Here is a 27,349-nt window from a genome sequence, read left to right as displayed (position 1 = left end):
CATAAAAGTTTTACAGGGAATATAAAGTAAAAATGGAAGGTTACAATTTATATGCATGAATGAATGAAGGGGAGAGCGGGTTCTGAATTTAATACACTTGCATTTCATTGGTCATTATTATTTTTTAATATTTTTGGATTTTCCCCATTTTATTATGTTTTGGGGAATGGAATTTGGTTTGCCAGCATGGGTGTCAAAATTTAAGAGCGTCTTGTTTTTTGAATCTTTTCGCTGGCCAAAGGGTTGAGAAACCTCTTATCTATGGTAATCTGAATCGTAATCATGATTACAAGACGACGGAAACTGCTACCTAAGTAACTGAAACGCAACACACATACCTCTTGCTTTGCACATTGCACAAACTGGAATTTGCCTGTAACTCTTCTCAATTCACCCATGGCTGCTTCTTCTCCCACCTCCTTCATTTCCTTTTCTTCCTCTGCTACTCCGACCCCCCACCGCCACTCACGATCCCATTTCACGCCGGTGAGTGTTACTACCCGGAGTTTCTAACATTTCGCCTCTTTGTTTGTTTGTTTGTTTCTCGGGAATTTCATTAGTTTTGTTGCAGATTCTAGAATGCGAGGAGGAAGAGCTGGAGGAGGATTTTGATGCTGAGAATCGGGTGGCAGCGTCGGACCGGGGAACTAGATTGAAGCACCACCCGACGACGCCGCTGAATCGGGCGGATGATCGGAGCAATAATGGGAAATCGCAGACGATTAGGAAACGGTCCGAGTCGGAGTCGGATTCCGTGTCGAGTTCAGATGTAGTGTCGTGCAGCCGGTGCCGTCCTCACGCGAGGGAGAAGTTCTCCGTCGTTCCTCTAGATAACAACAATCGCGTTAATAAACAAACGTATTTCTCCATCCCGAGTCCTAATGGCATTTTCAAATCCCTAATTTCGTCGTTGACGCGGAAGAGTCCGAAATCGATTAACGAGTCGTCGGCCTTAACGGCTCGAGAAGAGCAATGGAGGGCCGCTTTGACGGAGCTCTCGCAGAAGCTGGTTCAGACGACGAGGAAGAGAGACGAGGCTATTACAGAAGCTTCTAGATTAAAATACGCCATGGCCGAATTGGAGAGGAAACTGGACAAACTCGAATCGTATTGCCACAATTTGAAATCCGGACTCCAAGAGTGCAGCGCGTGCAGCGCCGGCAATTCGCCTTGGCAAATTGGGAAGTATCATAAAATCCAGAGTTTTCACCAGACGAATCAGAAGCATGTAATCGAACATTTCTTAGTTTCGGTATCGGAATCTCGATCGTCGATCCGGTTTCTCAGCCGGTCACTCACTCCGCAACTCCGACACGTCGGAGCCAAAGTATACGAAAGAATTTCCGTTCTTCTTGAACCTTACGATGTCAAAATATCGTTCTCGAAGAACCCTAGAATCTTGCTTTTCTACCTCGAAGCTCTGCTAAACCGAGCTTTCTTCGAGGACTTCGAATCGATAGGATTTCAGAAGAACGCCTCGACTCCGGTTCTTAATCCGATTGAAAGATGCGAAGCAAATTTCGGATGTTTCAATATCCTCCATGAATTAACGTGGGAGGAGGTTCTAAACAAAGGAACGAAACATTTCAGCGAGGATTTCAGCCGATTTTGCGACCGGAAAATGAGCGAAATCGTGGATATGCTGGGATGGAACAGAGTTTGGTCGGAGCCGCTGCTGCAAGCGTTCTTCAGCGCGTCGAAGAGCGTGTGGCTTCTGCACCTTCTAGCCAACTCCGTTAATCCAAATCTTCCGATGTTCAGAGTTGAGAAAGAAGCCGTTTTCGATTCCGTTTACATGGAGGACGTGAGCGGCGACAAGGCCAGAAAGCTAATTCCGTCGGTAGTCAGAATAATGGTCGCCCCTGGTTTCTACGTATACGGCAGCGTAATTAAATGCAAGGTGTTGTGCAGGTATAACGCCGCCACAACCGCCGCCGACTTGTGACCGTGGCAATCCAATCTGGAGGTGGGAAAAAGAAAAATTTATAGGAATCCAAACAGGAGATTTAGGTGGTTGAATTGGTATAATCGAAGTAGAAGTTTAGAAACTTCTCTTTAGAAATTCTACTGTCTGTTCTCTAATTAGTGTTGAAGACGCTGAATAATATGCTTCTCCCATAGTCAAAGCGATTGAATAATTGCACACTGCTTGATAATGGGTAATGCTCGTTCCTTCCAACTATATACATTATTAAAACCGTGCATCTTTCCATGGAAGACCATCTCCATCTGGGAAGCGTTCCAGAGCTGATAAGTGTTATAGCAAGTGTGAGTTTATTCAATAGAAATAACAGCAAAAAATGGAAGAAGCAAAGCAACTGATACTGAAAAGATAATAACACCTACAATCCCAGCTGCTCCCGTGAACATGACTCTCCAGAATGGTATGATATTGTCCACTTTGAACATAAACTCTCGTGATTTTGCAAATCAATGGAGAGGGCTTTGCAAACCAATGGAGAGTGTATTCAATTAGCCGACATGGGACTTTCATCATCCAACACCTCCCCTCGAACAAAGTACGCCTCCCCTTAATTGAGGCTTGACTCTTTTGACCATGCCTTCGAGGAGCCCCGACTCCTTTTCTTTTGGAGTTCTTTGTTCAATATTTGACCCTTAATTAAGGGTCGACTCTTTTGACTATGCCTTCGACGACTCCTTTTCTTTTGCGAATCATTTTCTTTTGGAGTTCTTTGTTCAACATTTGAGGATTTACGACTAAGTTTAGGGCATGACTCTAGCTCTGATACAATGTTAGAAGAACATAACTCTCCACGATGGTATGATATTGTCCACTTTGAGCATAAGCTCTCATGGTTTTGCTTTTTGGGCTCCCTAGAAGGTCTCAAACCAATGGAGAGTGTATTCCTTGATTATAAACCCATGATCATTCCCTAAATTCCCTAAATTAGCCCGAGATGGACTTTCATTTATAACAGCTCCCTCTTCAAAATTCACCGCTCACTACATAACTTCAAAACCAATGGCCAAGTGGATATTAACACCCACAATCCCAATTACAGCAAAAGCCCACCTAGGAGTAAACATGTTCTCGCTTATCGGAAGCATGGTCCATCAAGGTTTTACCCGCCCATTCCCAAGCCCCAAGCAGTGAATCATAAGGAGGCTGGTGGTAGCAGTAATTATCAGCAAGTTCCCTTCTAACAATCAACTCCTCAAGGAACACCTCAACTGCCTTCAAAAATTATGCAAAACATATCATACAGAAGGAATCAGACAAAATGAACAAATAAACGGATTGACGTAACGATACAATTTGAAACAGGAGCTAACTACGGTCCTCTAAACAGATTCAAACGGATTAAATATGGGGAGAGGCCAGAGAGGCCCTTAGGTTTTAATGGATTGTTCCCATCATTTGCATAGCTCTTCAGCCTCTTAGTCAAAAACCCATCTTTACTACCCATCATCACTTCCAGTGCCGCTTTTTCCCCTGGTTTACACCATTCAATTTCAGGAACATCAGCTCCTTTCCTGGTAACAATAAAATGTCAACATAAACAAATTTGAAGACATTGAAGACAAAACAAAGTAACGCTCTAACCTCAAGTTATCAGCGATAAGTTTTTCCCAATCAACAGACGTATTAGCAGAAGGCCAGTTTTTAGTTGGTATAATCAGAGCAGGGAAATCAATAAGGTATTCCGGGAGCTTCTTATTTATCTTCCCCCTTAGAGTTTTGGTACTGTACTCCAATTTCTCGGATGCAACCCAAATAGGTACCACGTTGTGAGTGTTGGATGAAAGTCTCACATCTGCTAATTTAGGAAATGAATACTCTCTCTATTGGCGTGAGGCATTTTGAGGAAGCCCAAAGCGAAACCACGAGAGCTTATGCTCAAAGTGAACAATATCATACCATTGTTGTGAGTCGTGCTCATTCTAAGTGGGCATCAACTTCATGTACTTTAAATGATTCATCTATCCTCTTACAAATTTCCTCTTTACACTTACGAACTTCTCAGAAGGGCGAAAAGTCTGTGACTAGAAGTGAAGCCCCACATTCTGTAATGAAATTTGGTATAGTCTGTTCAGCTTCCCCCTAAGAATGCTAACCCAGAAAGCTATGAGCCATGCTCACACAAAACTAAAGAAATCATAGATAAAGCAATCCTGATTGCAACTCCAATGGAACATGACAAACCAATCCAGTTAGCATTTTGTTAAAATCTCAAAGAAATCGAAGATACAAGATTACAAGTCATAGTGATTCATAAAGCATAAATGTATTTCATGAAATCAAACTAAATCAATAATTACGTTTTTCCAGGTTCTCCAAAAAGGGATTACGACAACAAACAACATTAGTTCCTAAACTTAGACAACAAATTAACTCGCCTGGAACAAGAAGAAAGGTATTTGAATCGTTTCTTCAAGATCATGTTGAAGTTGTTGCAAGCCCCTTAGCATAAACCCTAATTGCCGAGATTTTGCCCCCAAAAATTGATCGAAGAAATTGAATGCCACAGCAACAGGAACATTTGCTTTGTTGGCCTCATCCACGGAGTGTATCAACGCTCAGTTGTTTTTTACTCGTTGATCCCTAAACATCCAATAAACCACCGGACCCACAGGTCGATCTACAGTACCCGTTGCATCTTTCAAAACCCGAATCCGACCCGACTGAACAGAATTCGAGAGGGTTCAGGCCATTCTTCACCGAATTTCAAACAGGGAAGGGAACTGAATGGGAGTCGGAGTCGCCGACAGTTTGGCCGTAGAAATGAGGCGGCGGCGCGGCGGAGAGAGAGTTGGGCCAGAGTAGGGAACTTTCGAAAATGCGATCGTCGATCGGAGGAAAGAAAAGGAAAATTGGAGGGAAATTGAACAGTGAAAGTTGTGGTTTTGAAAGACAAAACGTGGAGACCTCTATAAGGCGACACGTGTCTAGCGAACGTTTTTCTAGTTTGAGTTTCGTTTCAAAATCAAAATTCGGTTAATAAAAGAATTTTTCGAATTTTTAAATAGGATTTATTAAATAAAGAAAATGTCTCTAAACGAAATATTTAACCAAATAAATATAACATCTAGGGGGTTGAATTGGCTTGTATTAAACCTTTATGAAACAATTATATATGCACATATCTAGATTATTTATTTTTTTAAATTTTAAAACTAAACTATATTTTAAGTCTATCATATAAATTGAAATAAATAAATATACATAAATAAATAGAAATTCTAGATATTGACATATTACTTTTTCTTTAAAAAAAAAAAAAAAAAAAAAAAAAAAAAAAAAAANAAAAAAAAAAAAAAAAAAAAAAAAAAACAAGATTCAACAACATGCAACCCGTATAATTCCCACTTTCCTCGCATTTGAGGTTTATAAGAACTCTTATCTTTCCGAACTTATAAAATAAATGGGAAGAACATCGAACCATAACCCAAATAACCCAATTATGAATAACTCTAGATTTTAGAATTATTATGCATAGATGAAAAATGAAAAGAAAAAATGGTAGATGTAGAAGGTGAAGCCCAATTAAAAACCCTACACATAGATTCTATTAATAACTTTGACCTTCATATAATGAACCCTCATGTCGTAGCATCAATAATTAATGCAACTTTAATCACTCCTAACAACCCTCTTTTCATTTAACCAATCTTCCAATCTTCCTTTTTCTTTAGGGAATGTGTCCTTCAATTTCAAGTCAAATTTCTACATCATTTTCAAGCATTCTAGAACCAGTTCCCCTACATTCAATCAATTTAGGGCTATTGTCTTACCAAAATCAGAGGATCATCATAATAATTTGCTACCGACCTATACCCTACAACCTTCACTTTTAACAAAACTGCTTTCAATACATCTTTTAATCCTCGTATTATTATGTTTTTCATCCAAAATTCAAACTAAACAAAAAAAATTCATAATCGATACGATATCATCATTAGTATTTGATTGCATCTTAAGAAATAGTAATAATTATTCATCATATTGTTTATGAATATTGTATTTAAATATAGAATAGACTTAAAGGTGTTTAATAAATTACGCCACGTGACTCATTGAAATAATCAAAATAAAAATATATGTAGCTTTTGTGCTAAACTACTACACCTACCATATCTCATTATCAGATTCCATACATTACCTTAAGGACATATAGTCGCCCTTTTAGAAACTAGGGGCACCCTGCCCCCATGTGAAATTACCACTTTCACCATGTATAAATCAAAATATATCATATCAAATTATATACCCTATATGTCTTTGATTTCATTTATAGAGGTAACAAAGTTAAAAACTTTGTGAGTAATCAAATACTGATTAATAATTACGTGAATTNGGGTAAAAAAGTTTTTAACTTTGTGAGTAATCAAATACTGATTAATAATTACGTGAATTTATTATTAATTTAAGCACATGTATAAATAATTAATGAGCCAAAATAAATTAAAGGATAATTGAGGGGTGGGGGAAATTAAATTATTAGTCTAAAAATAGAAAATAAAAAGTAGGTAGGGTATTCAAATATAATTATGGTAAAATGAAGATGCCCCCACGTATGCCACAATTTTCAAACCATCAATTAAATAAAGTAATCTACACCATAAAACCCCACATTCTTACACTCAATTAATTCTCATTTTTATTATTATTATATATATATATATATTTTTACCCTTAAAATTTAATATTGGAAGCTTTTTAGACCTTTTCCCTTTAAACCAATCACCAAAAAGTTAATTACTTGGAAGTCAATGATCTCCCAAAAATTCAATTAATTACGAAAAAATAAAATTCATAAAGTGGTTGAATTTTGACTAAATCATCTTTAGACTTTATAGATCCATTTGAATATAAAAAAAAATTATAAAGTAGAAACTAAAATGTTATTGGTGACAATAATGTATACGATAAATGGGTGAAAAGTTATGGTCAGCAATTATTTTGTTTATTGTCTGTGAAAGCAGGCCAATTTTTAGCTAAAAAGCTGAAATAAATAATAATAATAATAATTCTTTTTTTTTTTTTAATTTTAAATAATAATGCATTGTATTTAGCCACCATGAAAAAGAGAGTTCAATTTTAATAAGAAAGGTGAAAAGGGCTATTGACAAAGCACACCAACTTGCAAAGTTCTATGAGTATTGTCGCATAAGATCCCAACTGTCTCCGTGTCGAGTGTTAGCACGTGACCACTTTCACAACGCACGTGACTTTCTACAACTGCCGTTTCTTTCCCTGCACCATTCAAATGTCAAGCTTTATATACACTTTGGCTTAGTGTAATAATCTTATATTATTACAAAAAGTTTATTGTGATTAGGAATAATTATGAGAAAGAGAGATTGAGTAAATAGGCAACAATTAAGAGTGAGCATATGAGACACCATCATCATATATCACTCTTTCCATACCTTCTTTAATCAATTTTATTCCTTCTTTTCATTCAAAATCTCATTCATTACCCGCTATCAATCAATTTAAATTCTCATTTTAATATAATATTAAAATATGTTATTTGGATTAGTGGTTAATTTGACCTCTAATCGAGTTTAGTTTATATCCTTGTTCCGGGTCTTGATTGTTATATTTGGAATTCTTTTCTTGTACAAATAAACGCAATTAATTATTTAAAATGGATAAGATTTTCTTTTACGTCGTTGTTTATTCCATTATGAAAAAGGAAAAGCTTACTTTATTTTTTTTAAAATGAATTTATTTAAATATTTTAAGAGGAAGAGAATATATGTTGTAAAGAAAAAGGAGAAAAAGAGATTGATAATGATATCTTGGACATTAAGATTGTTGGCTACAATATGAGCATAACCACATGCCATTGCTATCAATTCAAATGCCATGCCTACTCTCTCCCCTTTACTTTCTCAACCCTAAACTACAAATTTAGGAATTTAACAATATATATATATAAACCAATAATAAAGTAATAATAAATAAGATTCAATAATCATTGAAATACTCGTCAATAATCAGGTAGTTGTAGTTGTAGCACAAAATTTTACTTTTTGAAAGAAAAAAGGAAAAAAGAAAAAGAAAAATACTAAGTAAAGAAAAAACAAAATAATTGAAGTTGGACGTTTGAACAGGCGTAAATATAGTAAGTGTAGAATCAAAGCTGGAACTAGGAAGATGACGAATTTACCCCTACGTGTCTGGACAAACTGCAAAGACATCACGAACACTAGACTGTGACGTCATCGTACGGACATTGACTCAAGTAGATCTCTCGTCCCATGAATCTATCCTCCCTCCTCCTCCTCCTCCTCCTCTTCCTGCGCTGACGAGGGACCACGTGGCCAGAATTTATATATTCAAAAAAATATATATTTTTTATTTTGGACAGTTGGCAAAAACCTGCACGTGGGTTCACAGGAAATATATCTAGAATTTCCCGGAATTATTAAATCTTATTTCTAAAAAATGAAAGAAAAAGATTAAAAAATAATAATTTGGAGTGGTGGAGTTGGGTAAGTTTAGTCCTATATTTACGATGGAAGGAGAGAGAAGCGTACACGTAGTGGAGTGGGAGTGGGACCCGGAGAAGTCAAAGAAGGATTGACTGAACGGTCAAAGTAACGGAGGAGAGTGGGGACTATAGTGTAGGGTCATGCAGCGTATAATTACCCACACATAAGTCAAGTATTATTATTCCAAATAAATCAGGTATCATTATTAGTTGGATGGTGGGCCATCCCGTACGCCCTCAAGCACTTTATAAACACCATGATAGTGACACGTGCCTCGGATACCGATGCTCTTGTTTGTACAATATTATTCTCTTTTTTTCCCCCACACTTTTCTTTAATAAAAAAAAATTGTATTTAATTCTTTCAATTTTCCCATTTTGCCATTTGACCACTTGTCCTTTTTTCCCCCCCTTTCTTTATTTTTGTCAATATAAATTTACCGCCTTGGTTTTGTCTGTGATTAAAAGAATCTAAATCTTCACTCACAGATTCTATGGTTTATAGATTTATTTATTAATTGAAATATCTGAAGGATTAAATTTAATTTTTTAAAATCGAGTTTTTGTGTTTTGTGTTAAACTCACCTAAACTTTTGTTTTTCTAAAACTCTGCGCCCTCCCCTTTACTTTGAAATTAGGGTCAACATTTCGTAAATTGAAATTAATTGGTCAATAAAAGTTAATATTTTATTATTATTATTATTATTTACTGTGTAGGTAAAGGTCAATAATTTGTTTTAGGTAAAAGGGATAAGATTGAGTTATCCTCAAATGGTTGTTAAATATTTAGGGTTTGTTAGGAAAATGTTTGTTTGTAAAAAATAAAAAAATAATAATTATTATTAAAAAAGAAAGAGCAATGATAACAGAAAGGGGCAACTAAATTAAGAGAGCATTGGAAGGGGGAAAGATTCTTGTGTAAAGGAGAGGCTGTCGTCCAATACTAATCATTATTTCTCTTTTTATTTATTGTAAAAAAAAAAAAAAAAAAAAAAAAAAAAAGTGAGTTGGTGAGCAGTCAGCATTAGAATGAGGTTTGCCGACAATAATTTGTAATTACAATCTTGTTTTATAACTCTAAGGGAAAAATGGGTGTTCTTTTCTTTTATTTTCTGGTTTTTGTCTCTCCATCACTCACTCACTCACAACCAAAAGCTTCGAAAATGACTTCCACTGCTTTGTTTTCAGTTCAATACATTACTATTAACACTGCCACTCCTCCTGAAAAGCTTCCTCCCCGCTGCTCGCTACGCCCTTCCACCAACCACAAAAGTTCTTCTTTTTTTTTTCCATCCCCAAATTTTCAACTCTAATCATTATCCATTCACTTCATCTAACAACTCACTCACTATGTTCTGTATGGTTATGTGCTTAATGCTGTCTTGCAAGTCCGAGGATATCTTTGTCAAATGTGTCTGTGAACAAAAACACAGAGAAACTCGCCAATGTTACTTCCCACACTTTGGTTATCTTCCTGGTAAAACGTCAATTTTCTTTGCTGCAGATGACCAGAAATGAAGCTCAAGATGGGATGAAATGGGCCCATTTCAAAATTAAAAAATGCCACAGTTTTAAACGAATCTTCTTTAATAATTTTTTCCATCTAACAAAAGGACCACACATAACAAACTGTACCCACACTAATGCTTGTTACTCAAGGAATATAAAACATTGCAAACAAGCCGAATTCGACTCGACACGACAGGGAGGGAAATTCAAAATACAATCTTGGAGACTATCCTATGGTCATATAAGATATGGCGATCCAAAAATTGAGTAATGTCGATAACTGGAAGTAGAATTTCTTCATCAAGGTATGAGAATCCTTTAGTTTCATATGAGGATGATGATGATGATGATGATTCCAAGGAAAATGAGGAATGTTGTAATGAAGAATGAAACCAGAAGTGACATGGAAAAATAGAACAATATGGATAAGCCGATGCATTTCGAGGAATACAAAAGTCAATCTCATATGAACAACCCTGTTTCTTCCACCCTACATTTCCCCAAAATCGAACACAGTGAAAAGAATTCAATAAATCCTAAGAATCTGAAGAAGAAGAAGAAGAAAAAATTAAAAATAAAAATCGAAAACCGTTACACCGAGGATGTATCGGCGAAAACATCGTTAAGAACGTCATCCTCACCGTTGGGTAGGGAGAAAAGCTCGGCATCCTTGTCTTCGTCGCTGGAAAAATCCCTGCGCTCGAGCTTGGAATGAGCTGAAATGAATATCAACTTCTGTGCCCTCTCCATTCCAGGGTTTTGGTGAGTATGAGAAGACATCCATCTCAACATAGACCAGTTGCATTTGAAACCACAGGAAGTGGCATGAAGGAAAATCAGCCTCACTGCAACCTTCCCTAATGACTTGAATTCTGTAAGATAAGTTTCCCAAACAAGCCTACTGCTTTGTGGATTAGCCACTCTCATCTTCCCACTTACAGGGTCCCTTTCCTTCATTTGTACAGCTCTTGCATAAACTGGATCAAGCCCTTCTGTCCTCCATTTCATCAGCTCCATTAATGCAATGTGAGCTTCCTCCCTCGACACCAGCCTGGTTATCAGCTTATCCACGTCCTTCTCTTGATCAGGAGTGAGGCATTTGAATGGCGGCAGGTACTTCCCGCTCGTGTCCCTTGTCAAATACAATGGATCAAGGATAAACGCCGCCGCCCAAGCCGGGTGGTAGTTTTTATTGAACCTCTTTTCGATCACTTTCTCAACAGGCCCTTCAACAATCTGAAACTTACAACACCAATCCTTCACTTTCGCCCTCAGCTGATCCCACAATGGGAGGCATTGCCCAACCAATGGCCTATCTTTCTCAATCTCAACAGCCATTTCTGTTACCAATTTAACCAAACTATGAACTGCCTCCAATTCATTCCAGAACCCCACATCCCCAATCAACTTTGCTACTTCTCGAGCGATCGGGTCCTCCATGGAAGCGATTTTGCAGGTTTCGTCGAGCACGACCAGCTGCAGAGCTCGAGAGAAGCTGAGAATGTCATCCATTAAAGTGAAAACAGGACCAGAGTTGAGCTTCTCATGGTCGCGAGGAGGCACTCGGAGCAAAGCGGCGTGGCCGTACTCTTGCAGCTGAAATTTATGGAAGCAATTACGAACCTGAGACTTGTAATTGACGAAATTAGCAAGCTTTATACAATGCTCAGTCACAGTCTTGAACAATGGGAGCTGCTTGCTGAAATCCTTAACTAAACTTGAAAAGCCCTGAAGCTGACAAGAGAGATTGACCATCCAGTTATTTTGATTCTCCAAATTCTTAAGCGCTTTAGCCTTGAACTTGTCTGCTACAATCCCTACACACTGTTGAACCACATTCCCACTGATATCAGCAACGGTTTCCCACAAAATTTCCTGAGCGTAGGAAGAAGGAACAGAGCCACTGACGAACACAGCCCGCCGGTATAAGCTAGTACCATTGGGGAGATTCACGGTGAGATTCACAAGCTTATCGACGCCAAAAACAGCGTAGTTTTTATCCTTCCACCCATCGGAAGCGAGCTGGAAAAACATCGCATCACGAATCTTAACTTCCGACTCTGCTTTCGCCTCCTCGAATTTCAAATTCAACCGCGAACTCGTAAATTCCCGGCGAGAAATCGAGGGTAGTCCAACTTGGTTGAGAAACGCCCTGAATTTCGGATGTTCCAGGCTTGAAAACGATACAGAGCCGCCGGATTCGTAAACCCAATCGGCGAGAAAATCGAGGGCGCAGTCAATCTGCGTCTTGCTCAGCGTTGGCCCAGGAGAAGTCTTTGGACTCTTTAGCTTCTTCACACTGTCCTCCAACATAGCCAACGCCCCCAAGTCCTCTTTCCCTCCCGATAACATCAAATGTGGCTGCTGCGCCAACAGACCCCCACCGCTGCCGCCGCCACCGCCACTGGCCGCCGTCGCCACTGATTGAGAATACATCAACTCGCCACAGAACCGCGAAGGATCCACAATCGCAAGAGGTGAGACTTGGTAAGAAGACCCACCACTACCGCCTCCACCTGCGGCGGCGGCGGCAGAGGAGGTTCGTTTGCGGTTGATGTGTTGAAGGGCAGGCGGAGAAGTGGGAGCAGGAGATAAAAAAGAAGAAGGGGAAACGGAGGAAATGGGTTTGGGCAGAGAGTTGAAATTGGGACAAGTGCCGCGCTTGAGATGCTCGGAGGCGGTCCTGGAAGGGTTGGAGGCAGAGAAAACGGCGTCGCATAAGGAGCACCTGAGTTTAACGGCTTTAGGCAAACCAGTGTCAGTGTTGTGGACGAGGATGGGCTCGAGGTGTGCCCAGTACCAAGCGCCTTTACCCTTTATAGCCTTGGTCCGTACCACCAGCAGTCCTTCGTATCGCTTGTGTACGGCTTTGGCAGTCAGCTCATCAGCTGAGGAACTGCCAGACTCCACTGCCGTAGGCGGCGGCGGAGTAGAGGCGTTAGTAGCCGCCATTGCGGCCTAGAAAAAAAGCTTCGAACTTTAGACAATTTAGGGAAGACCCAGTTGCTGGTTCAGGATCCAGAGTTGATTTTGGCGTGTAACGACGTGGTACATTGAACCGGCCGGGGCCGCCGCTGGGAATCCCGGCGAGCTTCCATGGCGGAGGCCGGCGATCTAGAGAGGCCGATATTGGAAACTGGGTAAAGCTCAGTTATTGTGTTTCAGTGATGTGATAAATTGTTTTGTGTTAGAAAAAACAAAGAGTTGAAAACTGTTGGAAGACGAAATTCCAGGGGAGAAAGAGGGAATAACCACTACGAGGAAGAGAAATAGGGAGGGGAGACCGAGACGAGAAAAGAGATCTGTGTTCAAATTTCACGCGCTTACACGCGGATCGATGCGCGTGGAAAAACAACATACGGGGTGGGTAATTGTGATGGAAAACTCTTACCATCAGGTAGTAGCATCTTAATCTCACGTACGAGAACACTGTGTTGTGTCATACTCATCAATCTCTCCTGATTGGAGAGTACACTCCACGCGCACTTTGCTGGGTTTCACTCAAAAAAATTAAAATTAAATTAAAAAAAAAAAAAGAAAAGGGGATTATTATTTTATTATTTTTCTTTTATGTTGTTGGTGTCTTGTTGTGTGGGTCTTGTGGGGTACCCCTTTCTTTGTCCGTTTCTTCCTTTTTCATTTTCTTTCCAAATATTTGTTTCGTTTTCTAAATATTATAATAAAGTCATAATTTGATTTTTTTTTTAATTTACAAAAATTAAAAAATAATAAATAAATAAATAATGCTCTGGAAATGATTTCTTTCGAAAAGTCAAGTTGGAGTTAAATTAGGTTATTAATAATAGCTTGTCATAATCCCCCTTTATACTTTCACTCCTCCAATTTTCAATTCTTTTTATTATGTGCTCAGGTTTTTAACTTTTTCCTCCCATTTTATTTTTTATTTTTAAATATATTTATGCCTTTTTCATTTCCTTCATTTAATATATTTAATTAATAACAAAAATCATATGCCTGATTATCTGTTTGATTTCAAGTATTTTGTTGATTGAATCAGTATGGTTTATTAATTAGTTTAAGATTATAATTTGAAAAAAAAAAATATCACTATTCAACTTCATAAGATTATAAAATTAAATGTTTAATTTAAGAACTATGACGTTGATTTAAATAAAATATCCGGAATGTATTTTTTAATTAATGATTTACGAAAAAAAGATATCGAAATATCATTATTGATGAAAATGACAAACACTCAATATCGAAATAAACATAATGATATTCGATATTCAAAATTGTTGTGCTATCTAATATTTCTTCACTTTTATTCACGTTTTTTGATATATCAAGAAAAAGACATTTACCTTTTATTCCAACGTCAGCTTCTTGCATATAAAAATATGTAGGTGAGTATGTTAAAATTTTATAAACTGACTATTAAAGTTTCTACCAAAAGAATTTAAAATATATTTATGGAGATTAAAAGTGTCCAATGAAATAAAATAATTAAAAAAAAAAAAAAAAGAATTAGTTGAATACCATATGGTACGATGTTGGTGGATGTGGCATGGGACACAAAACATTGATTAGCCTTTTATTTGTCCCATCCATCCCTAATTTCTTTATTTTCTTGTATGTTAATATAAAACTTATTTCTAATTGTCCTTTTGTTCATTGAATAAAGACATTTTATTAGGAGGAGGAGAGTTGAGTAACAGCCCCAACTGTGATCTGCACCCTCTAAAATTGACCGCTCATTAACAAACCTCAACCATTACACACCAAATTAACTCAAACAATCTTCTCTTTCTCTCTTCTTTATTTTCAAACAAATAAAAGAAAAACAGATCTGAATCATCAAATTCTATTTTTTTAAATTTCTATTTTTTTTTAAATTTCTATTTTTTTTAATTTCTATTTGCAATCACTCACCCCACCACAACCCTATATTAATTATTAATTATTATTATTATAATTGTATAAAAATGCGTGCGCACAGGTTTTATTTTTACTTTATTATTATTATTTTCTTTTTATTGCCGTACTTCCGTCGCTATTTTGTTTGGTATTATGGACCCAATTTTGCGTGGTTAATGGCCTTAATTTTTTTCATTTTTTGGAATTAAAACAAAATTTCTTCGAACGGCCTTCTTTTTTTATTTTCGATCCTCATGTCTCCTTGTGATCTGCCCACGTGGAAATCATGTACATTTTCTTATTTGAATTTTGGTAATAATATTATATATTTAACTATTTTAATAATGTTAAATTAATTTAATTGGTATTTTACGATTGTATTTGAATAGTTCTTGAAGGAATATTATGAGTTACGAAATAAATAAATAAATAAATAAAGTCGGTAGCTATCATTAAATTCCACTGTTGGAAATAATTTCTGATTTAGATGGCATATGACGTGGGACGCACCTTCATACGTATCAGAATCTTAATCATGCTACGGCCCATTATGATTGTTATGAATTGGGCTTTTCTCTGTTATTGGGCTTCGATTTTAAAATAAAGGGGTAGGGCCCATCACCGTACATGTCGCCTATGATTGCTAAAGAGGCAGACACGTGTACGGCAAAGATGAACTGGCGACATGAACTCGGTAGAAAAGCCGTAAAATAAGAGAATCATTTTTTTCACAAATTTGGTTTCTTTTTATTTATTAAAGCTTAGGGGTAATAATTAGAGGAATATTGGGCCCACCATCCACCTATTATCTGCCACGTGGTTACCATCCCTGGTCATAATTACGTCAACTTACTGGTCAGTGAAAGTTTCCTCACCGTCCAATGACTTTTTTTTTTTTGTTTTTTTTGTTTTTTTTTTAATAAAAAAAATGTATTATTTTATTAAATCTATTTTAGAGAAACTAAAACCAATTCTCAAAAAAACATTACATCAACTAATTAAAAAGAGTAAACCACATACTTATGAATATGTTTCTATTGATGTGATTGTATACTAGAAATTTAGAATTACAATAACTTAGGTTAGGGCGACATTAGATGACATGTATATATATATATTTAGACTACAAATTAAAAAATATCAGTGAGTTTAAATCGAGTCAGAGAGGCCCAACTTAAATGGCAAAGCCCAAAAGATTAAAGATTGAAAAGATTTAAAAAACGCCCACCGTGGGGTTCGAACCCACGACCACAAGGTTAAGAGCCTTGCGCTCTACCAACTGAGCTAGACGGGCTTGTTGAATTGGACACTAGTTGACATTTAAAAAAAATATAAAAAGATATGAAAACAGGGCTCGAACCCACGACCACAAGGTTAAGAGCCTTGCGCTCTACCAACTGAGCTAGACGGGCTTGTTGCTAAATTAGTCACTACTCCTTATATTTCAAAATAACATAAAAAGATATGAAAACAAAAAGCGCCCACCGTGGGGTTCGAACCCACGACCACAAGGTTAAGAGCCTTGCGCTCTACCAACTGAGCTAGACGGGCTTGTTGAATTGGACACTACTCGTCGGCTTTTGAAAAAATATACAAAGATATGAAAACAAAAAGCGCCCACCGTGGGGTTCGAACCCACGACCACAAGGTTAAGAGCCTTGCGCTCTACCAACTGAGCTAGACGGGCTTGTTGAATTGGACACTACTCGTCGGCTTTTGAAAAAATATACAAAGATATGAAAACAAAAAGCGCCCACCGTGGGGTTCGAACCCACGACCACAAGGTTAAGAGCCTTGCGCTCTACCAACTGAGCTAGACGGGCTTGTTGTTTAAATGTACATTTAAAATTTTATTTAATAAAATAATTTATTCTCACAATTTCCTATGAATTTTTCTCTAAACGATCCTATGAATTTAATATACTGAACTAAAATTCCAATACTCTAACGAGAATGTATCATTTTATTAGTTCTTTTAATACAAAATTTGTTTTGTTTTTTTCTAATTGTGAAAACCAAAGTGGACTAAAATTATTTTATTTTTTTTAAAAAAAGATTGGTTTTTAATTCAACTTGAGCATACTTGATTTGGAAAAGTTTATTTAATTTAAAATGTAGTCCCTCAATTATATTTTGTCTGATTGGATGATTGGATAATTTTTTTTTTCAATTTAGAGTCCAAATTAACCCAAAAAAATAAAAAAAAATAAAAAAAAAATAAAAAAATAAAGAAGAAGAAGAAGAAGAAGAAGGAATTGCATATGCAACAAGTAAGCAGCTAAAAGTNTAAAGAAGACGAAGAAGGAATTGCATATGCAACAAGTAAGCAGCTAAAAGTTCTTCAAAAAAATAAAAAATATATAAAAAAATAAAAAATAAAAAATCTGGAGCCTCCCGTCGCTTTGTGAAATTCCGATCAACCAGATTCGGTCGCTTCTTTGTGCATAAGGATTATGATCGCCGGCGTTCACTTTGCACGTTTCCTATAATCCTTCATCATCTTGTCCAATCCATTTCCCCTACCGCAGGAGCATGTATGTTCGGTGACGATGTTGCGGCATTGAGTTTGTATTTCAAATCGCACACACAGGGAGAGAGACAAGAGACAGGGNACTTTGCACGTTTCCTATAATCCTTCATCATCTTGTCCAATCCATTTCCCCTACCGCAGGAGCATGTACGTTCGGTGACGATGATGCGGCATTGAGTTCGTATTTCAAATCGCACACACAGGGAGAGAGACAAGAGACAGGGACTTGGTTGAGGGCATTTCTATGGCTGATATCTACGTCTGGCTCCTCTCTTTCTTCTTTATCATTGCGCTTCTCATACTCGTCGTTTTCCAGGTTGTCTCTAAACCCTAGAATTTCTATATTTTGTGTATTTTCCCGTTAATTTTCTTGAAGTCACCGGAGAATTCAGATTTTATATTGTTTGACGCTAAATATGTGTTTTTGTTAATGAGAGCAGGAGCTGTAATTAGCAATTACTTAACTTTTCTGCATACTGATGTGTTTTTGTGGACATATTCGAAATTGCTCGATGGAAACCCTGATTGTTTAAGTTACNGCCCGTTAATTTTCTTGAAGTCACCGGAGAATTCAGATTTTATATAGTTTGACGCTAAATATGTGTTTTTGTTAATGAGAGCAGGAGCTGTAATTAGCAATTACTTAACTTTTCTGCATACTGATGTGTTTTTGTGGACATATTCGAAATTGCTCGATGGAAACCCTGATTGTTTAAGTTACCTTCTGGGGCGGCATTAACAGCCTAGAGACTTGTCTAAAATTTCTTAGCCACGACACTTGTAGAGAGGAAGATGGATAGGAAGCTGTCTGATGTTTGATTTGAAGGCCCCTTGATTTCTCGATATAAACAATGTTTGCTTAAGTCGATTCCCCTTCTGTCTGTTCTCTGTGAATCATAATTGCTTGTGCTATCCTTAAGTCGATTGACTAGCTGCCTTGCGATGGATTGTAGTTTATAAATACTAGCTGCCCATTTTTGGAAGCTTACTATCTTAATTCGCTTATACCCTGTCATTAGTACAACCATTCCCTACATATGAATATTTGATTGACAATACTGTATTGTTAATTTTCTAATACCTTTGGTGTAACAATGTTGGAACTGAAGAACTTATGATGCTTTTGAAACTTGTTGCAGCTGATGTGCTTAGCTGATCTTGAGTTTGATTATATCAATCCTTATGATTCCTCATCACGAATAAACAAAGTGGTGGTACCTGAGTTCATCACCCAAGGAGTCTTGTGCATCTTTTATCTTCTAACAGGGCATTGGATTATGTCATTCTTTTGTGTGCCCTACCTCTATTACAATTTAAGATTGTAAGATTCTCTGATTCTTGCATCTTTGATTGGACTGTTTACTAAATCGAGGAACATGGCAGCATGCTATAAATTGAAAAGAAAAAAAAAAAAAGCTGAAGAGGTAAGATTGTAAATGAAGGATGAATTGTATATTTTGAAAGAGATTGGGTTGGTTATGGCTTTAATACTGGACTTGTTCATTGCTGGTAATTCATGCCGAACTTCTTTATCCATCTGATGTGTGTTTTGCTGGTGATTAGGTACACTCAGCGAAAGCACCTGGTGGATGTTACCGAGATATTCAATCAGTTACCTTGGGAAAAGAAGCGAAGGCTTTTCAAACTCGTCTATCTTATTTCTCTTCTCTTTCTCTCCATATTTTGGTAATCCAAGAGGAGGAGAGACCGTTTTGTTATTTGGTTGAATCCTACTGTTCTGCTCTCTTCAATTTTGTTTCTCTGTGTTTGCAGGTTGATTTACAGTGCGTTGGAGGATCATGATTCTTGAATAGGAATAACAGAGCTGCAAATTGTTGTCTAGTAGGAGATAATGCCACTGTGCGACTCACTACAAAGTTTGGTGTTCTTTACTCGTAGGGTATCTTATTGTGTTGTAATTCTGGACAAATGATTGCCTTGTGAGTAACATCTAAAGGGGTTTTCTTTTTTCTTCTTGATTGCCAACTAAATGCTGCCCCTGTTTTGCATTTATGTTTGTAAACAAAATTTGGAAACTATATTTATATGATTCTTATTNGCAGCTCTACCTAAGCCTACATCCTAGTTTCATTAATTTTCTGAGCTGGGAAGTATATCCTTAAATATCCTGTTACATTCTGGTGTTATTAATCAATTGAAAAACTTGGACTTTCATAACATGCCATACTTTCAAGGATGAAGGAGAAGAAGTATAAAATTGTTAACTTATTTTGAAGTCCTGGTCCTTGCAAAAATAATTTTGTTGCTAAAAGGGCTTTGCTTTATTATTCTCAAATCCTATGACGTGCTATGATGACTACTTGCATACCATGGATCATTTGTTTTCTTCATGGAACATTTTCCTTGTTGTTTCAAAATCATGAGATATAATGGCACGGAGTCTGGAGAGGTTGACTTGATATCCCTCCTTATTGAGCTTGGCTTAATGGTAATTGACATGTACCCTCTAATATTTTCCTGACATCTTTTTCCCTCAAATTGTAAAGTGAAACTTGTGATTATGGAGATTTAAGCCAATTATACCAGTTGCTGCTTCCTCTAATATTCTCTTGACATCTTTTTCCCTCGAATTTTCATATTTCCTTTCAATTAGACATGCATTCAATTTTTGCTTATCCCTTCTGATAACAAAAGCTGAAGAGAAGTAAAAAGAGAAGATATTCAGCTTTATCCTACCTACATATATTCTTCTAATTCGTTACTTTACGTGCAGTACAAATAACAAGAAGGCATCCCGTATGCAGTTTCAGATGATGCCTATCGGGACACCAAGGGTGCCTTACAGAAATCCTGGCGAGGGAACTTGGCAATGGGTTGATTTGTGGAATGCCCTTGTAAGTGATACATCTTCTTATGCACTTTTTGTGCAATACAGTCTAAAGTCACTTGATATTTAATTACTCAGACTGAGCAAAAATACAGTTCAGCATTATGAGACTCACGAGTTCCAATGGCTATAATTATATCAAAGTAAACTGTTCTCTACTATAAGTGTTTAATGTAAAAATCAACTTTTTTACTTTTAATAATCTCTACTATATGAAGATTTTTCCCCATAATCTCTACGTTTTTCGTGTGTCTAGTATCGAGAACGAGTTATCTTCATCGGGCAAAACATTGATGAAGAGTTTAGCAATCAAATTTTGGCCACCATGCTATATCTCGACAGCATTGAGTCTTCCAAGACACTCTATATGTACATAAATGGTCCAGGTGGAGATGTGAGTTCAATCTTTTTTCTTTTTTGGGATAAATTCCATAATTGTCTGTTATATTTTCCTTCTATTGGGAATATCCTATTGGTTTTGTTTAGCATTATTTTTCTGATGATATCATGATCTCTGCAGTTAACTCCGAGTTTGGCCATCTACGACACAATGCAGAGCTTGAAGAGTTCAGTACGTACCCATTGTGTGGGTTATGCCTATGATCTAGCAGCATTTCTTCTAGCAGCTGGAGAAAAGGTAAATACAGATTTTAGCTAGCATTGTCAAATAAAATTAGTACCGTAAGGCAATGGATGTTGCTTGAAATATGACTTTGGAATTTGTCGGGAGTTCTTCAGTATCTATTTTTTCTTCCAGTCAAATCAATTTTTGATCCATTTGAACAAATCTTAATGCGACCTGATCAATAAGTTTCTACCCTTAATTTGCATTGAATAAACTAGGCAACGCCTTATTCCTTTTACCCAAATTTCCTTGGTGCACGAATTTTGCATCACTTTTATGGTAAGTAACGCGGTCTCCTTGCTCATCGGCCTTCTATCTATTTGGCTGAACCTACTTATTTTCTTCATGTTCTTTTAAATCTAACAACACATTTCCTTATTATTAAGGGTCACCGCACTGCAATGCCTCTATCAAGAATTGCTTTACAATCCCCAGGTGGAGCTGCTCGTGGCCAGGTAACACTAATTTGTTTCATCATGTCATGCAAACTGATCGTATATGCCTTTCTATAAGTTCTGAACATTTTTGTTTGAAAATCCTTTTGATAGGCTGATGATGTTCGAAACGAAGCAAACGAGCTCTTGAGAATCAGGGATTATCTTTTCAATGAGCTTTCTAAGAAAACAGGCCAGCCTGTCGAACAGGTCTGTTTGTCTGGCACCATGGCATACATACCATATCTTCATTCATTGTGTAACTTTCCACTACCAGACATGAGTTATAGCCCACATGACTTTTTGGTTTATGAAACATGAGGTTTTACAAACTTACAAAAATTAACACATTCATAATTCGCTAATGCCATTCTTGAATCTTACGTCAAATTAAACCTAAAATATTTCTCAGAAATACAACCTTAACACCTTGTAAATGGACAAATGCAGATTAACAAGGACCTGAGTCGAATGAAGCGATTTAATGCTCAGGCAGCTCTTGAGTATGGTCTTATCGACCGTATAGTCAGGCCAGCTCGCATTAAGGCCGATGCACCACGCAAGGATGATGGGGCAGGGCTTGGTTAGAGTAAGATTAATTATTGTCTTCACATTGGAAGTAGCACATGTTTGCTTTAGGTTTACATGGCACACAACTAAGTAATTAGAATTTATGTATGGAAGTTCAAATCTTGTTTTTCATCCATTAATTTAAATGGAAGCTGTGTGGAAATGGTATGAATTTTATTATTCTTTTCCCCGGAAGTATCTTCAATTAGGTAGATTGATTCAAATTTGGTTAGCATTTTAGTGGGAATTAAGTGATTGCAGCATTTGAAGGGAATATGAAGATTTTTCGAGGCCTAAAGGGGGGGTTCTTCGGAGAAATATGGAGATGGGAAGTTAAAAGAGAACCGTTTTCTCCCCTCAAACATACAACTTCGAGAGCATTCAAACAATTGTTCTTTTCTCTTTCTAGAACTAATTTGAGAAAGACGTTACAATGTATCGAGCATTACATGGTGTAGATGAGCAAACCCACTAAAATGAGTGATTCAAGATTTGATTTAGGCCCAACTTTGACTTTTAGATAAAACTTTGGCCAATGTTGGGTTGGTTAGCCAAAATACAAACATAAATATTATTTCCAGCAACAGAAGAAATAATAGGGAGCTTTTTTAAGTCACCATCAATGTTCTCAACAAAATCTATCAAATCAAACTAAAAACTTCTCTTGATTCACTGTACTTTCATGATTGCTTAAGCAAGCTTTATATACTGATCTGATTAGTTTAAGCAAATTACGTAATTACATTGACCTAATCATTAATACATATACATATATGATGCTGATGGTAGTTGACTTCAATTTTTGCTATTATTTGGGAATTAACTTCTAATCTGATCCTTAACAGCTGATGGATTGGTTTTTTTTTGTTTATTTTAAGGTTCCTTTCACTTAACCCTTACCTGTCAAACCAAACACATCCTCTGAACTTAAATCTAAATCTAATGAATCCAAGCAGCAGACACAAACATTTGATGAAGACGAGTTGACCGATGTCAACTATGGATGAAAAGAAGTAAGCATAAAATCACAATCCATTGATATGAAGTAAAGCGAATGTATTCCCATTACATCAAACTATTCTACTCGACGCGGTTGCTTCGGGGAGCTTATAGCTACTCTACCAAGTGAAAAGCTAACTGAGACGGATGAACAGGGCAGTGGGGGTTTGAAATTCTACATAGGAAGTACAGTGGTAAGTTACAGAGACTTGAACCAAGATGTGAAATCCACCAACTAGATGTTTGATGATGGCAAATGGGAGGGGAGACTTCCACAATAAGCTATGGAGGTCAAGATCAAGCACTGGGTAGGGGTACATTGATATCAGTTGGCTTATTCTTTGAATCATTTGGCAGCATCGACCAGTTATCGCCACGAAAGGAGCTCGAGGGGGAGAGGTTGGACTTAGGATCGACACAAGATATCGGAATGGCAGCGGTTGGCGAGGCAGTTGAAATAGTATCTTGTTTTGGCTTTTTTGGTTTCTGCTCTTGTTGATTTCCAGATAGAAAACTCCCTACTACAACCTATTTTTGCAGAGAAAATCTTAGTTTCCATTGCTCAGATTTGGAAAGAAATTGCAATGAGATAACAGATCTTATTGGTAATGGGGAAGGAAACAGAAATAAGATACCTGAACAGGACTTGCAGCTACTAATAGACCAGCTACTCCACCACCTACGACACGCCCGTCTGGACTTGCTAAGGAAACACTCATTCCACCAGATCTACCTCGAGTTCCTCCATTATCACTAGGCATGAATGAGCCAGACAAGGACAGTATTTCGAAGCGACCCTGTGAACAAAAAAGAATCGACATCCTACGTGAGAGGAACTTGCTCGATATGAAGTTAATTAATCGATAACAGAGAGAATTTACCAAAGAATATTCAGCGTTACTTGAAAAATAATAATTATGGAATGCTGGACTGGTTTGAAAATTGCGAAATGGAAGCTTGTAACCAAAGATTTACCAGAAAATTCATTTTGCTATACTTATACCAATGCTTGAAATGAACTAATCTATATGAATTGAGTGTCTTTCCTACAAACTTTAACCATTGCNGCGAAATGGAAGCTTGTAACCAAAGATTTACCAGAAAATTCATTTTGCTATACTTATACCAATGCTTGAAATGAACTAATTCTATATGAATTGAGTGTCTTTCCTACAAACTTTAACCATTGCGAAGTTTTTTACAGCCTATAGCATGTGAAAAAACATTCAGATATCCAGCGACCTCTCTTGAAATCAATTCTGAAACAGGATTGGCGCAGCTAGTTACAGTGTAACTGCACAGCTCGAGTTGAATGTCACAAACGTGAACAGATAAGATACTAAATTGAAAAAAGAAAGCAGNATGAACAGATAAAAGATACTAAATTGAAAAAAGAAAGCAGTGAATTCACATTTAGCTACACTACATGAAATGTTAAATGAAGCTTCTGAGTGAGAAANGTGAACAGATAAGATACTAAATTGAAAAAAGAAAGCAGTGAATTCACATTTTGCTACACTACATGAAATGTTAAATGAAGCTTCTGAGTGAGAAATAAAAGTGATAATTCAAGATGGACGATACTTGGAAGGCGTACTAACGACAGAAGTTGATAGAGCTATCTAGTTGTGGTCGGTGTGTGGATGCCATTACCCAACCAGCAAGACGGGAACAGAAGAATACATGTTGACATCCAAGTGCAATGAATTACAAGAAAAGCAAAGTGTAACAACCCAAGCCCACCGAGATATTGTTCTATTTGGGCTTTCCCTTTCGAACTTTCTCTCAAGGTTTTTAAAATGCATCTAGGGAGAGGTTTCCACACCCTTATAAAGAATGCTTCGTTCNAGTTTTTAAAATGCATCTAGGGAGACGTTTCCACACCCTTATAAAGAATGCTTCGTTCTCCTCTCCAACCGTTACCGATGTTACAAATAGTATTAGAGCTAGACATCGAGCGATGAAGTATGCTTTTCTTGTAAGACCAAGTCTTTCCTATTCTGAACATTACCTTCCTAGCATCACGCTTGGACATCCAACATGTATTCTACTGTTCCCGTCTTGCTTNATAGTCTGCTTTTCTTGTAAGACCAAGTCTTTCCTATTCTGAACATTACCTTCCTAACATCTCGCTTGGACATCCAACATGTATTCTACTGTTCCCGTCTTGCTTGTTGGGTAAAGGCATCCTCTCTTTGACCCGCACACCGACCACAACTAGATAGCTCTTCACTATTTCTTCCCACTCGAGCCATGCAGTTACCCAGACACTTCATAATATTGAACTTTAGAATTTATGAGTCATAATCAATATAAACAGCTTCATACAGAGATGTCAGCACATATAAGTGATTGTATTCAAATTTGAATTCCGATATTCTGTAGGAGAACAATTATTGGGATATTATGGTACTGAATCCTAAAAGCATGCATTGTTTGATCAGTGATATAGCATTGTAGGAACCCAAAATAAATGCATCACCTCATATGTCAGTGTTCCTCCAGAGGAGTCAGGCTGACGGAGANGTTATGGTACTGAATCCTAAAAGCATGCATTGTTTGATCAGTAATATAGCATTGTAGGAACCCAAAATAAATGCATCACCTCATATGTCAGTGTTCCTCCAGAGGAGTCAGGCTGACGGAGAGTGACACTTGAGATCACACCGTTTGCAGACAAAATACATATAGCTCGAGGCCCTTGTTGAGAAAAGGATATTATCTTCATTGTGACATCCTAGGTAAGTGCAAAAACTTAATCAACAAATTGAAAGTTGTAATTCAAAAAGAACAAAGAAAAGTTGTCTTATGGAGGTTTTAGTCCAGCTTCTTAGAACAATGCAAGTTTTCGTACATTTTACCTCGCCTGTGTTGACAGTGATGATATGAGGTGTAAAATTTGCACCAACAGAACATGGAACCCAGTCACCTGAGAGTGTCAGATTCAGACACAACATCAAAACCCAACAACAAATCAAAAGTAATTTCAACAGAGCAACATGGAAACACTCTTTACAAAGGCAAGTCTATGCTGAAACAATTGAAGATAATGAAAGATCATGGAGTCATTCAACTGCTACGAAGTGAAAATCAGATCAGAACAAAACAAATGAACATACCTTTTTCTGTAAGTGAATNCTTACAAAGGCAAGTCTATGCTGAAACATTTGAAGATAATGAAAGATCATGGAGTCATTCAACTGCTATGAAGTGAAAATCAAATCAGAACAAAACAAATGAACATACCTTTTTCTGTAAGTGAATCAATCGTGAGGTTCAGGATTAGAAAATAGTCAAAATGAGAGACAGGGAGAGAGAGTTCAAACAACAAGATTCCGACATTTTCAGACCAATATACAAAGCTCTCTATATTTTTCAGAATCCGAACAACAATATGCTTCGAGAACTTAATCCAAGAATCCAAACAGAGGACCCACATCCACCCAGCAAGAGAAAAGATTCACACACTATCACTAAGTAATAATCTCAAATCCAACCATATCTCTCTGAAACCCAGGTCCCAAAACATCCGAATCATTCCATCGAAGAACAAAAACCAAGCTCCATCGGAAAAAAAAGGAAGTTACAGGAGCAGAAAAATCCCTCAACTTTAGACAGATTGATTAAATCAGTAAATCCCCATTACCTAAATTATCCACTTCGAACTTTCTTTTGCTCACAGCGCTCGCCGGCCGCACTTTCCCCTTCTTCTCCGTCGAGAAGTCGATCACCGGCGGCGGCACCGATGATGATATTGGCTTCGGAGACAGAGCCATACTGACAGAGCCATCGGGTCCATATTTTCTCGGCCGCCCTCTTTTCTTCTTTCCGGGAACTGAGGAGGCCGCCGTGGGCAGCGGAGCCGAGGCCGACGGAGTCGAAGCTGGTTGAGAAGCGGCCGCCTCCGCCGCAGATGGCGTTGATCCACCGGTCTGCGGTGGGTTATCAGTGGTTCTGGGAGCTATTTGATACTCCGATGGAGCATCTGATCCCACAACAGTAACTCCACTACTTGCACCACCATCTCTTCCCTCCATTACTTAAAAAGAAAAAAAAAGAAAAAAAAAAAAAAAAAAAAAAAAAAAAAAAAAAAAAAAGGAAAAACACCCAACAAATATTTCCTTCACCTATTTATCAAAACTCATTTTTCATTCACTAATTTTCAAACTATCATAAGAAAAGAAGAAGAATCCACTTCAAAATCAAAACCCAGAAAAATGAAATGGAATTACAAGCTGAAAATTTGAAAGTTCTTTTTTTTTCTTTTGGGTTTTATTTTTCAAGTGGAAAAAAAAAACAGCATGGAAAATTATGAGAAAGAAAAGGAGTTTATACAGTGAGATTATAATGTTTATATTACCTGCAAAATCTTAAAAACAACTGTTTGCTACAACCGAACAGTTAAGCTCAACACAAGGCCTAAAGCTTGCTCATCTATTTTAAGGGGAGAAAAAAAACCNGAACAGTTAAGCTCAACACAAGGCCTAAAGCTTG

At 37.2% G+C, this 27,349-nt stretch overlaps 5 protein-coding genes, 4 non-coding genes and 1 pseudogene across 10 annotated transcripts; 3 read left to right on the top strand and 7 right to left on the bottom strand.

Moving 5' to 3' along the window:
• The first annotated feature begins 69 nt into the window (after positions 1-69).
• LOC111796078 (IRK-interacting protein-like) lies at positions 70-2,176 on the top strand. The gene is made up of 2 exons (XM_023678764.1): positions 70-486; positions 572-2,176. The coding sequence occupies exons 1-2, from the start codon at positions 397-399 to the stop codon at positions 1,943-1,945; spliced, it is 1,464 nt and encodes a 487-aa protein (XP_023534532.1). The 5' UTR covers positions 70-396; the 3' UTR covers positions 1,946-2,176.
• Positions 2,177-3,162: 986 nt separating this feature from the next.
• LOC111794986 lies at positions 3,163-4,025 on the bottom strand (annotated as a pseudogene).
• A 6,345-nt stretch (positions 4,026-10,370) lies between these two features.
• Positions 10,371-13,364, bottom strand: LOC111794927. Its single transcript, XM_023677123.1, has one exon. It carries the CDS (start codon positions 12,921-12,923, stop codon positions 10,563-10,565), a length of 2,361 nt encoding a protein of 786 aa, XP_023532891.1. The 5' UTR covers positions 12,924-13,364; the 3' UTR covers positions 10,371-10,562.
• A 2,706-nt stretch (positions 13,365-16,070) lies between these two features.
• TRNAK-CUU lies at positions 16,071-16,143 on the bottom strand. The gene has a single exon. It is a non-coding gene; the product is annotated as a tRNA-Lys (tRNA).
• A 184-nt stretch (positions 16,144-16,327) lies between these two features.
• Positions 16,328-16,400, bottom strand: TRNAK-CUU. The gene has a single exon. It is a non-coding gene; the product is annotated as a tRNA-Lys (tRNA).
• Positions 16,401-16,463: 63 nt separating this feature from the next.
• On the bottom strand, positions 16,464-16,536 carry TRNAK-CUU. The gene has a single exon. It is a non-coding gene; the product is annotated as a tRNA-Lys (tRNA).
• Positions 16,537-16,599: 63 nt separating this feature from the next.
• TRNAK-CUU lies at positions 16,600-16,672 on the bottom strand. The gene has a single exon. It is a non-coding gene; the product is annotated as a tRNA-Lys (tRNA).
• Positions 16,673-17,172: 500 nt separating this feature from the next.
• On the top strand, positions 17,173-19,388 carry LOC111794926 (protein cornichon homolog 4-like). Of its 2 annotated transcripts, XM_023677121.1 has the most exons (5): positions 17,173-17,421; positions 17,565-17,695; positions 18,519-18,700; positions 18,943-19,065; positions 19,153-19,388. In XM_023677121.1, exons 2-5 carry the CDS (start codon positions 17,624-17,626, stop codon positions 19,187-19,189), a joined length of 414 nt encoding a protein of 137 aa, XP_023532889.1. In that variant the 5' UTR covers positions 17,173-17,421; positions 17,565-17,623; the 3' UTR covers positions 19,190-19,388. The 2 variants fall into 2 exon arrangements, with proteins under 2 accessions (XP_023532889.1, XP_023532890.1); XM_023677122.1 differs by lacking the exon at positions 17,173-17,421 and having other exon boundaries at positions 17,484-17,695.
• Positions 19,389-19,769: 381 nt separating this feature from the next.
• LOC111794985 (ATP-dependent Clp protease proteolytic subunit-related protein 2, chloroplastic) lies at positions 19,770-22,044 on the top strand. The gene is made up of 7 exons (XM_023677204.1): positions 19,770-19,779; positions 20,053-20,234; positions 20,484-20,621; positions 20,748-20,864; positions 21,239-21,307; positions 21,401-21,496; positions 21,737-22,044. The coding sequence occupies exons 1-7, from the start codon at positions 19,770-19,772 to the stop codon at positions 21,872-21,874; spliced, it is 750 nt and encodes a 249-aa protein (XP_023532972.1). The 3' UTR covers positions 21,875-22,044.
• An 819-nt stretch (positions 22,045-22,863) lies between these two features.
• Positions 22,864-27,103, bottom strand: LOC111794924 (AT-hook motif nuclear-localized protein 1-like). The gene is made up of 5 exons (XM_023677120.1): positions 26,502-27,103; positions 25,717-25,784; positions 25,461-25,592; positions 23,491-23,652; positions 22,864-23,383 (listed from the first exon to the last, which is right to left on the bottom strand). The coding sequence occupies exons 1-5, from the start codon at positions 26,890-26,892 to the stop codon at positions 23,153-23,155; spliced, it is 984 nt and encodes a 327-aa protein (XP_023532888.1). The 5' UTR covers positions 26,893-27,103; the 3' UTR covers positions 22,864-23,152.
• Between the last annotated feature and the right edge of the window lie 246 nt (positions 27,104-27,349).

Source organism: Cucurbita pepo, chromosome LG05, assembly GCF_002806865.2.
Source record: "Cucurbita pepo subsp. pepo cultivar mu-cu-16 chromosome LG05, ASM280686v2, whole genome shotgun sequence".
Classification (NCBI taxonomy): Eukaryota; Viridiplantae; Streptophyta; class Magnoliopsida; order Cucurbitales; family Cucurbitaceae; genus Cucurbita; species Cucurbita pepo.
Note: the sequence above shows the minus strand (reverse complement) of the source record. Positions and strands in the feature narration are given on the sequence as shown.